The sequence below is a fragment of the Antrostomus carolinensis genome, unplaced genomic scaffold (assembly GCF_000700745.2).
Source record: "Antrostomus carolinensis isolate BGI_N321 unplaced genomic scaffold, ASM70074v2 scaffold7484, whole genome shotgun sequence".
In the NCBI taxonomy this organism is placed as follows: domain Eukaryota; kingdom Metazoa; phylum Chordata; class Aves; order Caprimulgiformes; family Caprimulgidae; genus Antrostomus; species Antrostomus carolinensis.
The window spans coordinates 33977-47815 of NW_010310033.1; the positions used below are offsets into that span (position 1 = coordinate 33977).

At 38.6% G+C, this 13839-nt stretch overlaps 1 protein-coding gene across 2 annotated transcripts in view; it reads left to right on the forward strand.

The window, feature by feature from the left end:
• The window catches only part of FHL5 (four and a half LIM domains 5), a 26764-nt gene that overhangs the window by 7549 nt on the left and 5376 nt on the right, over nucleotides 1-13839 (forward strand). The window contains exons 1-3 of one of the 2 annotated variants that reach the window (XM_029084565.1): nucleotides 9098-9106; nucleotides 9725-9895; nucleotides 12301-12475. In XM_029084565.1, the coding sequence (XP_028940398.1) occupies nucleotides 9737-9895; nucleotides 12301-12475 (334 nt within the window). In that variant the 5' untranslated portion in view covers nucleotides 9098-9106; nucleotides 9725-9736. Of the gene's footprint in view, nucleotides 1-9097; nucleotides 9107-9724; nucleotides 9896-12300; nucleotides 12476-13839 lie in introns of those variants that run through there. The other variant, XM_010166271.1, reaches the window with a different exon arrangement.

Genomic DNA, 13839 nt, shown 5'->3' on the forward strand with positions numbered 1-13839 from the left:
GTGTTGTGGGGAAGACTGTATCATTGCCACAGATCACATGTGACCTCCGTGATCAATTCTCATCCTAACCAGTTCAGCCTCAAAATATTAATGTTTCTTTTTCTCTTTCAAAGATATTTGCTACTTGCTGGGTTGTAGTTTGACAGAGGAAGAACACATTACTATTTCCATACAAGTACAGTATGTTATTCTCTACACTCCCACCATTTTAACTAGAAACTATAACCCAACAGAAACATCATTTTGCTACCAAATTTTTTTTCTCAAAATGAGATCACTCTAACTCAGATTCACATCTTTTTCCTAGAATAAAACATAGTTAGCTATAAAATTTCTTCTTCCAATGAAATTGTTAACTTTATATCAAAAATCAAATTTTTCTGTTGAGATTTTAAGATCTATTTTAGACCAATATATCCCATCAATTTTCACTCTTTGAATCCTAGTTTTCTAAAACAAACTGAGATTTTCCATGAAGTGGTTTGTTTGTTTGTTTGTCTTTATTGACAAATATTTTCTATTAAAACACATCAAAATTTTTAAAATGAAAATGTTAGATCATTTTGTGTCAAGCTTAGTGCAAAACTCCTTTTTCTTCCAAAAATACCCCAATGCAATTTTTTTTTTTAATTTATATTAGTTTTGGAAGTTGATAAGTGCTCAAGTTTCAGAACATGAATTTAATCCTCCAAAATAGATTAGGAAACATTCCTCATGAGCAGGTGGTTGCCTAGCCATCTCTTGTAGGGTTTCTTGTATCTTTCTTGAGATGGTTTTGTCAAGTGAACTGAAAAAAACAAACAAACAACAACAAAAAAAAGACATTTACACTTATAGCCATTTTCCTTCACCTAGTCTTTAAGCAATAGCAAAATAATTTTCAGATCTGCTTTCCCTGCTGATTTCTGGTAAGGAGTTTATTTTGCGTGGATGTCAGTGCCCCAAACACTCCTTTATTCCTCATTGTTCTGTACAGGGTAGCAGCTGAGTGGAGTTCTGCCTACGTCTCCTTCTGAGCCAAGCCATCAAAATGGCCAAGATTACTGAAGACATCCAGTCTTTTATATGTCATCTGCAGCCTGGTCTGTAACAATTTTCAGCAGCTTAAAATTTAAAATGATCAGTGAGAAAAAGGAGCTTTGACTAACACCAGCCTGCAACAACAAAAATAACCAAATCTTCTTTATTGCAGTACCAGACACTGCAGACAAGCCACTACCTCCTTTCCATCAAAAAGGGCCCAGCTTTTGGGCAACACTCGTATCCAAGTATCAGAATGGTTGACAAAGGATGTGTTGATCAAGTTTCATGCTCAGTGACAACACAGAAAATAATATGCATCTCTCTTAATTTCACATATGGCTGGGACTTGAGAATGTTGGAAGTGATTTTTTCCCTGCGGAAATACTGAATCTACTGAAACTGCTTTTTTTTTTTTAGTTTGACAGAAATTATCTAGAATCACTAGTTTCCATCGGTCTTTTCTCTGTAACCAAATCTGTGCAATTTCACTAATGTATTTTAATTGAGAAGGATTTAGAGACTGTGTTTATAAGATTTGATACAGCAGAAAATAGTGAAATTAGTGGTAATTAAGAATCTAATTGCTTCTATACTTTTAAAAAATTTCACTTTTGGATTATCTTTGAAAATACCTTTCAATAGCTGTGCTTCAAGGACATAGACAGCAAAGGTCTAAAGCATGCATTCAGCTTCAAGCATGTAAATGTTACAGCTGAAAGCACCAGCATTTCTTATGTGTTTAGACTACATGCATGTCTAGCTTAGCTGTGGAAGTCGTCTACAGGAGTCCTGTTTCCTTGTTAAGGGAATAACCCTGCTCCTTCTCTAATGCCCCAAAGGGAATACTCAGGTTTTGTAGACTCTTTCACCCTTCCTCTTTTGTCATTCACCAGTGATAAATCTTCCTGTGGTCCACCACAGAATTACAGCATGCTTGAGGTGCTATGGGATCTGTGAAGATCATCTAGTCCAACCCCCTGCTTATGCAGGGTCACAAAAAGCAGACTGCCCAGGGCTGTGTCCAGTCAAGTTTTGAATACCTCCAAGGATGGAGGCTCCATAGCCCCTCTGGGCAACCTATGCCAGTGTTCAACCACTCTCACAGTGAAAGGGTTTTTTTTCATTTGTTTAAATGGAATCCTTTGTATTTCAGTTTGTGCCCATTGCATTTTCTTCTGTCACTGGGCACCACTGAGAAAAGCCTTGCTTCCACTTCTTCATTCCCTCCCTTCAGGTATTTACATACATTGCTGAGAACCTCTCTGAGCCTTCTCTCCTCCAGGCTGAAGAGTCCCAGCTCTCTCAGCCTTCCATCATAGGAGAGATGATCCAGTCCCTTTAATCACCTTTTGACCTTTCACTGGACTCTTTCCAGTAGCTTCATATATCTCCTGTACTGGGGAGCGCAGAACTGGATCCAGCACTCCAGATGTGTCTCACCAGTGCTGAGTAGAGAGGAAGGATCACCTCCCTCAACCTGCTGGCAGTGCTCTTCCAAATGCCTTGCAGGATGCTTTTGATCTTCTCACCCACAAGGGCACACTGTTGGCTCACGTTCAATCTGGTGTCTACCAGGACACTCAGGTCCTGCTCTGCAAAGCTGCTTTTCGTTAGTTGGCTGCCAACATATGCCATTACCTGGAGTTATTCTTCCCCAGAGGCAGGACTTTGCACTTCCTTTTGCTGAACTTCATGAGGCTCCTCTTGCCCCACTTCTCCATCCTTGTGAGGTCCCTCTGGATGACAGCACACCCATGCAGTCTATCAACCACTCCTCCCAGTTTTATCATAGAATCATAGAATAGATTGGGTTGGAAAAGACCTCCAAGATCATCAAGTCCAACCCCTGATCCAACTCCAATTACTATATCATGGCACTAAGGGCCACATCCAATCTCTTTTTAAAAACCTCCAGGGATGGTGAATCCACCACCTCTCTGGGTAGGCCGTTACAGTGCCTGATTACCCTCCCTGTAAAGAATTTCTTCCTAACATCTAACCTAAACCTCCCCTGGCAGAGCTTGAGCCCATGCCCCCTTGTCCTATTGTTGGTTGCCTGGGAGAAGAGACCAACCCCCACCTGGCTATAACCTCCCTTCAGGTAGTTGAAGAGAGTGATGAGGTCACCTCTAAGCCTTCTCTTCTCCAGACTAAACAACCCCAGCTCCCTCAGCCTCTCCTCTGTCATCTGCCAATTTGCTGTGGGTGTACCCTGTCACATCTCTAGGTCACTGATGAAGACTTTGAACAGTATTGGTCCCAGCATCAACCCCTGGGGTACACCACTAATGGCATTACTTTAAATTGTCTCCTTTAACTTTGTACCTAGAATTCACTAATTATTTCTCATCCACATCTTAGGCTCATGGCTGCTTTGCTGTTGGAACTCAGGCAGCTAAAGCTAATCAATTTTAAACCATCTAAATGTCTTCCAAGTATATAACTGAGCAGCTAATTTGGGTATACTTTATCACATGGCCCTTTTGAACCAGAAGCAATACTCAAAGCTGTTTTATGGTTGAACATAGAGAGTATGACTGAGAATATTGTCAGGATTTTACAACGAAATGTACACTACTGCACAGATGAAATATTTCATGGCTTCATATGATTTTATAAATCTGCCAGTAGTCAGAAAGGAATGAGCTCCATAATGAACCCAGGAGAAAATTCTGGCTCTACCAGGCTATGTGAAAACCTGTAAAAAATGTGAGTAAGAATGGTTTCAGAAAAAATAAAATAAATTATCTGAGCCTTAGCATTAATCCTACTTTTTTTCATGTGCTGCTGGTGAAAATATTGACAGCACCCAGGAATCTGAGCAGATGAAAAGGTTTTGTGTTCCTAGGTAGTAGCTTGGGAGAGACTTGAATTGATACCGAGCACTCCAAAGACAGCTTGTCTCTACTTAAACACAGAGCTGCATTAGTGCCCAGCAATACTGCTGATCAGCTGAGATTGTTGTGTTCAGAATAACAGGGCCAGTTATTTTGGACTGGAATCTTTGGGCACCGGTGTAGTACTTGTATTAAATGATGATTTGCACTCCCCGAGTCTCATTTGTTGATTAGTTAAATATATATATATAATCCAGTGAATAATCTAGGTTTGATTCTGTAGCCAGTTAGCAACTTTTATGACTGCCTTTTCCAAAAAAGCTGCTTTCAGCAACTACATATGACATGCTTATTTCTGATCTCTAATTTCTCTGTACAGTGGGTTTACTGTGATGGTAATTCTTTAGCTTTTTTAATAAGGCTCACAATAGAGGATGAATACCCGTTAGGAGAGATGTATACATTAATTTGAATTTTGCTGACTAAATCTCTCAGGCTGACCTCAGTAGCAAGTCTAATTTGTAGTGGACAAGCTGGATGCTGCTGGTGAAAGTTCTATGGCTGAATTAAAGCAAATACCTAGGTTGCTGTAGAGGCAGTGGGGCTAGGCTATTCCAACCCACTCTGTGGCTAGTAAAGAGAGTTTGAGGGACATAGGCTTGTCAGGTCTCTTCTGCAACAGCATTTCTGTATGTCTGCACCACTGTGAACACTTAGTTGAGGTACTTTCACTGCTCTAGTTTGTCCTAGTTTGAAATTTAGGTAAGTAGCAAATTATGCTGTGCTGGGATAAAGGAAGAATTTAGAGGACTACACTAACGTTTGAGTTTGCATGGTGTAAACAAAGCAGACAGCAATACCAATTAAGGAGAAAATGACAGAATTCCTGGGATGCTCCATCCCCTAGTTAAGCCAGAGCTCTTGTCCTTTTGGCTCGTAGTCGTGGGGGTGTGTAAACACAGTACAATACAGTCTGGTACGGTTACCAGATCAGCCTCTAGCTTTGCCTAGAGGGTGCACCAAAACCATGTCACTTGTGAACCTTGAAGCAGTATAATCGGATTGTTACAGCAGTCCTGGTTGCCATTCAACCTGGCTGCTTAAACTTGAACTTTGCTAGTGAGAGCTCTGTGCCAACTCAGATGCTTCCAAGACCTGACTTTGTATTACTCTGCTGTGCCACGGAGACAAAACAGCTTGTTCAAAATTAACACCTGTGTCTCTACTTTCCTGTAGATACTTGCTTTGACTTGACCTGTGACATATGCCCCTGTTTCTTATTGCCTCTCTAGCCATTTTTAAAAGAGAAAAAATTCTTATATCATTAAACTCTCAAGTATATATTAAAGGTATTGCTGGGAATATTGCAGTTACTCTAAGGGAGGGAAAAGACAAAGCAAAGGTATTGCCCATGTCTTGAGAATACAGCATACATTTAACTAACAAATTTCTGGGGGATTGCAGGCATCCAGAGAAATCAAAAAACTGTGGTCTCTGAAATGAGGAAAAATTTCCTTGCAGAACCTTGTTAGTAACTTTTATTTGTAAAATATTGATATTGTTAGAATTTTTTCCCTATAATAATACTGTTAGCTTTATAATGCAGTTGTAATTAATGCATTTAGTTACCAATGTATTTTGCAAATGTATGTGATTAATTGTTCAGCAGCACTCACTAAAAAAAAACAAAATAGGGAAAATGAAATTAGTAAATTCATGCAAATAAGCAAAACCATGTTCCAACATAAAAACATGTACTTCACTGCAAATTAAAGAAATACTTGGGACAGCTTGCAGAGGTGTCCCCCTCAAAATAGATAAATTTATTTTTCTTATCAATCAGTGTTGTTGCAATGACTTATCTTGCCATCATTTTTCTTTCTTTATGTATCTCTAATAGAGAGCCTTATTCAAGTCATTGTATATTCTTAAGGAAAAAAAATATGCAGTTCAATGGTAGGCTTATTTAGGTTAGGGAAGTAGTCGGTTAGAAATGCCATAAAGCAAAAGATACAATATTTTTACATATATATACTTACATGCATGTGTATATTCATTCCCATCTAAATAGTATTAATGTTTCTGAGCTTTTCATACTTATGTAACATAGGGAGTATTAACATACATTTATTGAAAATATCAAGATAACTTATTAAGAGATATATTAACATTGTGGCTGTGCCTTTTTAGCTCCAGTGAGAAAACAAGTACTCCTTTCCTGGTGGTTCCACATTTAGCCAGTTTCACAACTTCACAATCATTTTCTTATGGCTTTCTTCACTGGAAGTCTTCCAGTGCTCTGTATATTATAGGAAACCATTTGACTCTACAAAAAGTCCCTCTCCTAATATGTTGTAGCTAAATTCTATCTTAATCTGCTGGAACAGCAGGCAGACTAGCCAGCTCTGTTGTTTTATTTTCATCTGCTTTATAATTCATACCATACAACTGCTACATTCTCAAATCTGACCCCAGGGACTCCAGTTGCAGTATCCTCACATATTTTGCAACATCTCTCTGTGCCCCCCTTGGAATATTCTAACAGTACAAATGGTATCACATATCCATGCCTACTATAGATACATAAAAATCAATGATACTTAGCTTTGTTCCAATTTAGATAACAAAAGCCCCTTTTCCCAAGGAATGAAGGCATCACAGTCTTTCCCTGTGCCTAGGACAAAAGTTAGCAGCTGGAATGCTGGAGTCAGCGTTTCATTCCATGAGAGTGAATAGCATCAACCCTCCAGAGATTTCTTAACTGACCTTCAAAACACAAAGTCTAGCTTCCAGCAAACTTAAAGTAAACATATTTCTCTAGAGATTAGGATCAAAGCACAAGAAAAACATTCTACTTAACTACGTGGTGCTCGTACCATTACTTATTTATTGGAGCAAGGGTAAGTGGTGCTGAGGGAGGTGAGATTCACCTTTTTTGGTGCATTGTCTAAGAGTAAAAGTAGTTCACAAAGGTTACCTAGACCTTTGCCCAGAGATTTGCAAAAATCATCATTCTTTTTCATATCATCACTGCTTCATTACCAATTATGGTCTTATATCATCATGGTCAAACTCTGAAGACTTTCTCTGAAGCAAAGCCTTGGGTGATTTGTGCATTTTACTAGAGAAGCAGCTCAAGGACATCCCCAGGCTTTGACTCCGGTCCTGGGGCTACTCTTCTAATGTTCTCAAGCAACTATTGTCATTTGTAAAACAGGAGTAGTAGCACTTTGGTCCCTTATCCGCATAGGTTTTTAGGGGGTTCTGAGGTATTAGAATAGCAGATTTTGTATGTGCACATAACCTGGGCTTCCTGGAACAGATTGCCTTCTTGGGGAAAAAATATAATCAAGAGAACCACTTTTTCAAGAAAATTGTTGAGGCTACAGAGATTTCAATAGTTTAAAAACCTATAGCCATTCATGAAAATGAAAAACATGTATCTGCAGATATCTGATGCTATTTGTTGGTGAGCTTTGTGCAACAAAAACTTGCTAGGTAATGTAAATTCTTCATGCATGCCCTTTTAGGATTTTGCTGTCTCTGTTTTCAGGCTGAGATGAAACTGTATGAGGAAGCTGAGGTACTAATTCAGCAGGGAGGAGATCAGAAAGGTAGTCTACTCAGGGTTATCCTCAGAGACAATTTATAACTCTAACTCCCACAAAAAAAAAACAAACAAATCCTCTGAAACTCCATTTCAAGCCTGTCATTTGACCTTGAATATGTAGCCCAGTTAACCACAAACATTCCTTGATTGTCTCCCTAGCCGCCAATTTATGCTGCTTCCAGAATATAGAAGAAAATGAACAAACTTTAACCTTGATTTTGGTGATGATTATGTAGTGATCGTGCACTGAATTACTGCATTATGTCTGGGTTTTATATGTCATGTTGTATAAATGTATAAGCTGATGGATAACATTTTCTCATATACACAGGTTAATTTGTTTCACATTCAAACCTCTGTTTGATCTTAAGGAAATGGAAGTCCAGATTCAAGCCCTGTTACACTATTATTCCAAGGATATCACATAAAACACATCTGTAATATTTTTAAGCAAGCATATTTCCCACTGATCTGCATTACAGATTATCTGACTTCCTTACTACACCCTGTCTTGGCTAGCACAAAGATTTAGGGCAGTCAGAAATACAGTAAATCAACTCAAAAGATTTTCAATTTACAGGAAGAACAAGTTTTCCATAGCTTGTGCCAAACAAACAAGTCATTACTTTTGGTCCGACATAAGCATTGTAGGCTCTCTCCCTGCCCCCTTTTCACTGTCTTGCTACTATCACTTCAGGAATGGATTCATAAAAGTCTGACCTTATGCATAGGTGCCAGTGGAGACATGCAGCAATTGTTCTTTCTCATAGTTCAAATAATCATTTTGAATTACATCTCACAAAGCAGAAACCCAGAAAAAGATGAAATGCCTGTTTAAAACTGAACCATGGATATAAGACAGGTCATGAATGTATAAAAACAATTATGAGGGAGTAATTCCAAATGGACTAGATGTAAGCTCTATGATGGCAAGTATCCCTTTAAATCTTCTTCATATGCTTCTCTTCCTTACTCTCAGGCTTTGCATCTGGTTAAGATAAACTGATTTGTACTGTTTTTAAAAGTGTAAAAGATTTCAGCTGCCCAAAGTCACTGATATGTAAATATTTTAGGAGGCCTTCCCTGGTTGTTCTGAAATCCTCTAAAATTTATGATTGCTGGCACTGACTGCAGCAACACTCAATGAATTTAATGAAGAGTGCAATCCAATGAGTCCAGCAGATGTTTCTGGGTTTGGTTCACTGGGAACTTTCTGGATTCTTCTTCCTTCATTCCCAGGAATCAAGACCCAATTTTAGCAAAGTTCTGATAATCCAACCAGCAACTAAAAGACTGAAATAAGTCTTCATCTCTACAATCCTTAAAATGTTCAGCATTGCAGATCTATAAGCAGCTGAGGTTTATATCCTTATCCAAGCCTCTTTAGGAAGGATGGGAAATTTGTACAACTGGCTCTCAATAGATTTGTGGTATTTCCTGAACTTGTCTGGCACAGAAATATAATCTATCTCATAGTATTTTGGCACTACCAACATGGAACCTGGCAATACAGAAATATGTAAGAAAAGACAACCTTTTCCAATAACAACAAGGGAAATTTGCTTTGAGTTATGATTTTGTTAGAGTTATGATTTGTTTTATTTCTTTTTATATTTTGCTCTTTTGCTATCCAGAAGTATTTGTGTCACCTTACATTGCTATCAAATGTTAGCAGCACAGCTGGGATTATTCAAAAAACAGCCATATAGCTTGGAGTCTCTTTTCCTCCTTCTGTTTGGTCAGGTAGAGGTGAAGGTATTTTGAAAAGGAAAGGATGAACAGAAAAACAGGAATGGCAAGAGAAAGCCAGGAACACACTATAAAGTGCTTACCACTTCTCTTTGGCCTTTTAACCTTAATTTCTGAGCTATTGCTTCTATCTCTACTCCCTGATTTCTGGATAAACCATGCCTCACAATCCAGTACATAATGCTCATAATGCCAGTAGTTGTACGTAGAGAATGTGAAGATGGCTTCATTTTCAGGTATCTGACCTGTCAGTGTAATTACCATTAGATTAAACTGAAGCAACCTTCTTGATCCCTGTTATGTAGGTAATACAATACACAGGATGTGTTGTTAAGATTACTGTTTTATTATGGAACAGCCCAGCATGTTCCATCCAGGGCACTGCAAATGACCAAGTAACTGCTGTCCTGACTTTCACCAGTAAAGCAGCATTGCTTATTATTTGAGCAAGCAAACAGTCATCCACTGAATTACATTATTTTCTGTCTTTCTAGATCGTGTGGAGAGCTCCACCAGAATGACCAGCAATCACACAGACTGTCATTACTGCCTGCAGTCTCTTCGTGGGAGGAAGTATGCATTGAGAGAAGAAAACGCTTATTGTGTTACATGTTATGACAGCCTGTTTGCCAACTCCTGTGAAGAATGCAAGCAACCCATAGAGTGTGATTCCAAGGTAAAGATTTAGCTTTCACTTCTTGTTCTTTGCTAAATTATACACAAATCCAATTTCTTTAAAGGCATATTCTATATCTAACACTCTGCATATCCCTGTACTGGTGAAGGGTTGTAAGTATAGCTGTCGTATATACACACACAGCAGGGAGAAACTGCTAATCATAGTATCATAGAATGGTTTGGGTTGGAAGGAACCTTTAGAGGTCATCTAGTCCAACCACTCTGCAGTGAGCAGGAGCATCGTCAACTAGATCAGGTTGCACAGAGCCCCATCTAGCCTGACCTTGAAAGTTTCCAGGGATGAAATCCAGAATAGGAAAGCTCTGGGGCTAAAAATTTGGAAATCTGCACATACATATACCTCAAACATACAGCAAGGGTGTGGTGTATATGTGGACCACAACTAGACTTGACCCTTCACCTTCAGTCACTCACTGGCTCCAGAGACTGCACAGTACTTGAGGGATGGTAGGGTGCTGCTGTAATTCAGTGGATCAGATTTAATGAAACTTTGGGATTTCTGAGAGATGTCAATTGAAAAAAAAAATATACTGCATAATTACTTTTACTGTAGGTGTTGACATGTTAATGTCAAACTGAAAAGAAACCATGTTTATATTTTTTGTTATTCCATCTGTGTTTTGGAGATGAAGTATATTTTAATTTTGACTTACCTTGCTCATCTCACAGATGGCACGTTAGTGGCAGTGTTTCTGGGATTGACTTTCCTTTCACCTCTATCAATCTTTAGAATATTAATTAATAATATGAGTTCTTCTGTGGTCTTTGACAGGGTTTACAGTACTCCATACTTCAATTTACAGCCTGTACTCTTGACTTTGTATGTCAAGTTCAGATGAAACCTGTCAAAATGCCTTTTTTTTGCCAAGTTCAGTATGTAGTGCTCACCTTCTCCCCATGCTCACTTTGCCTATGTTCTTTTGAAACAAAAGGTCATAAAGTTATTAAAACAAGCCACTCAGGAGGCCTCTCCAGGCAAAGCACTTCATGGTTTTCAAAGCACATTGTTTAAGTAGAGCTCAGAATTGTAAAGGAATCATCCAAGGATATTGCTGATTTGGATAAGACTATTCTCAAACTCTCAGCATTTTTTGGCAGCAAACTTGTATATGTAGTTCCAGTCAGAGCCACCTGGAGAACATGTGCTTTGAGCTCACTAATTACACTTTTAAAATTTAAAATTAAGTAAGTGGCAGGACCGCTGATGTCAAAGCTCATTAACAAAAATTATGTCTTTGGACTGAATGGAAGAAAAAAATTGGAAGGAAAAGAAGGAGGAGTAACAAGAACGGAGTGCAACAGGCTGGAGCCAGCTAGAAAAGTGGCTTGCAGAGATTTACATCTGGTTGTCCTATCTCAGCCAAAGTACTAGAGCTTGACTCTCTTCCTCTCCGTCTTACCCAGTCTTTGCCTCAGGCTACTCTGGAGTGACAGCCTATTTTCTAAAAGGTTCAAGGTGTTAACTAAAGCAAATGAAAGTGGTGAGCACTCAGCACCTCCTGATATGAGGCATGGTATGTATTTCACTTTTAACATTTTAAATGGTGGCAAACTGACAAAGGAGAAAAATGAGATTGGATTGGTGTCCTTTTGTGCCACTTACTTATATGGAGAGCTGGAAGGATCTGGTTTATTTTTTAAGGTGGGTGGGGTTTTTTGGTGGTGCATTTTTCCCTTGTTTTTTTTAACCTTGGAACAAAAAAAGGCTGCTTTTTGCTCTTTTTTTGAATTCTTAGTGGAGTTCTCATACATATGCTGTTAGCTTTTTCAACCCCTAAGCCTGCTGAGTCTTAAACAAACATTTTTTCTGCCAAGATTTTAGGAGGAGTTATATTAGGTGTAAACAATAGCAATGATTTTTTTAATAAACTTCCTAAGAATCATTTTGTTCTCAATTATATTTTAATTGCTTGTTTTCTGCAATAATGTGATATTTCTTTAGTGCTAAGTAGTGTCAGCTGGAAGAAAAAGTAACATTAAAAAATACATTAAGTTCATTTCAAAGTCTGTGGAGAATGCATTTCTTTTCAGGTGGCCTGCGCACGTTAAAAATGTTGATCACTTACTTCCCCTTGAAGGCCAACTGTAAAATATAAAAAGGTTCTTCCAATAAAAACATATTTCTGATGTTACATAAGGAAGGACTATTGCCTGTGCCAAAGCAGCTCCTAATGGCCTCTGCAGAAGATCTACAAAATATCCCAACACTGTAACCTTGAGTACTTATATCACCTCTGAGCACACCTCCTGCCAGATGCACACATCATCACTTCAAGTCACCATTGAAATGCTCTCCATTTTCCACTTTATTTCTGGGAGGAGCTGAGGGATAAAAACACTGTAAAAATATGTCTCCATTAACATGGCTTTACTTTCTCCAAGGATCTGGCCTACAAAGGCCGCCACTGGCACGAGGGGTGCTTCAAGTGTGCCAAATGCAGTCGCTCGCTGGTGGAGAAACCCTTTGCTGCCAAGGATGAGCTCTTGCTGTGTACTGGATGCTACTCTGATGAGTATTCATCTAAGTGTTTCCACTGCCAGAAGACCATTATGCCTGGTAAGACGACAGGGACCCTTTGGTGAAAAATGGAACTGTACTGCATTTTTAATTGCAGTTTTTAATTTAATTTTAATTTAATTTTTAATTGTAACCACATTCTAGAATAACTGATCTACAAGGTCCTTGACTTTTAGAACAGTTTTCAGGTGACTACTTCTCCTTTGTGTGCAGTACCCTCCTGGCAATGAAGAGAGGGCAGGAAGATATCTCAAGTCTACCACTGACAGGGCTTATGAATCCTTATAAAGAATATTAGAGTTCAAGATAGGGTAACGTGTTCATGCTGAGTCCTTGATTCTGCTTGCAGTTCTTGGGAATCATATCCCGCTGTGAGTGTAGGTAGATAAACAGAGCTAGCGTTACCAGGAGTGCCAAATTAGACAAGACATCTGCATTTTGTCTGTCACATTGATCAAGCCTTGAGTACCAGACCTGGCTCACTTTCTTTCATTCAGAAAAAAATTTTTGTTTAAATTGTCAAAACATGACATTCTGTGTCCAAATAATTATCAATATTTTTACTAAAAAGAATACAAGTACATTTGTGTTTACAATAGGTTTACTTCCTGCTATTAGCAACCTTGAAAATTATGCACTTCGCACTAAACTGCTTCTCAGCTTTTGACCATGTCTGTGCAGGACATCCTCTAGGCCTTTCATTGCTACCACACCAGTAAAGCTCATACAGCAGAGAGATTACCTAAAAGCTGCCTCTTCAGAGGCATCTAAGAGAAGCCACGGTACTATGTGTGGCAAAATGAAGCAGCTTGCTCAGGAAAGTGGATCACTAATTTTTGGAACAGTGAACTACCCTCAATGCTTGAACCTTTTTACAGGTCATGTGTATAACTCCAAATACCAGCTGCAAACTATCTGTCATGGCCTCATGTTTAGGAACCTTTGGCCAAGGACACCAGCAAACTTGGCAGTGACATAGGAATTTTATTTTTCAGTAGATCCTAATGTCCTACAATAAGGTCTGAGCTGTGCAGAGTTATTGTCTTAGTATAAATACTAGGTTACTGATGTAATGGTTCAACCTATAACATTGATTTATATTTTTACAGTTTGTTTCCTTTTCATTACAGGTAAAAGCTGTATTAGTGGAAATAAATATTGTAAAAATATAGTTGTGGATTGTTTAAGGATGATAGACTGCTTAAATTTTATGTTGCTTTAAAAAATGTCGTCTAATAGGCACGCCTTACTAGATATGACAAGAATAGTACCAGAATATACTTGGGTTTGCATTATTATTCTCTAGCATATATCCACCTTGTAGATTTTGCCCCAGAGTTTAGTAGACTAAATCATTGCAGCAAGTGCTGAGGGCAGGAGTAACAGTCCAAACGGAGAAATGA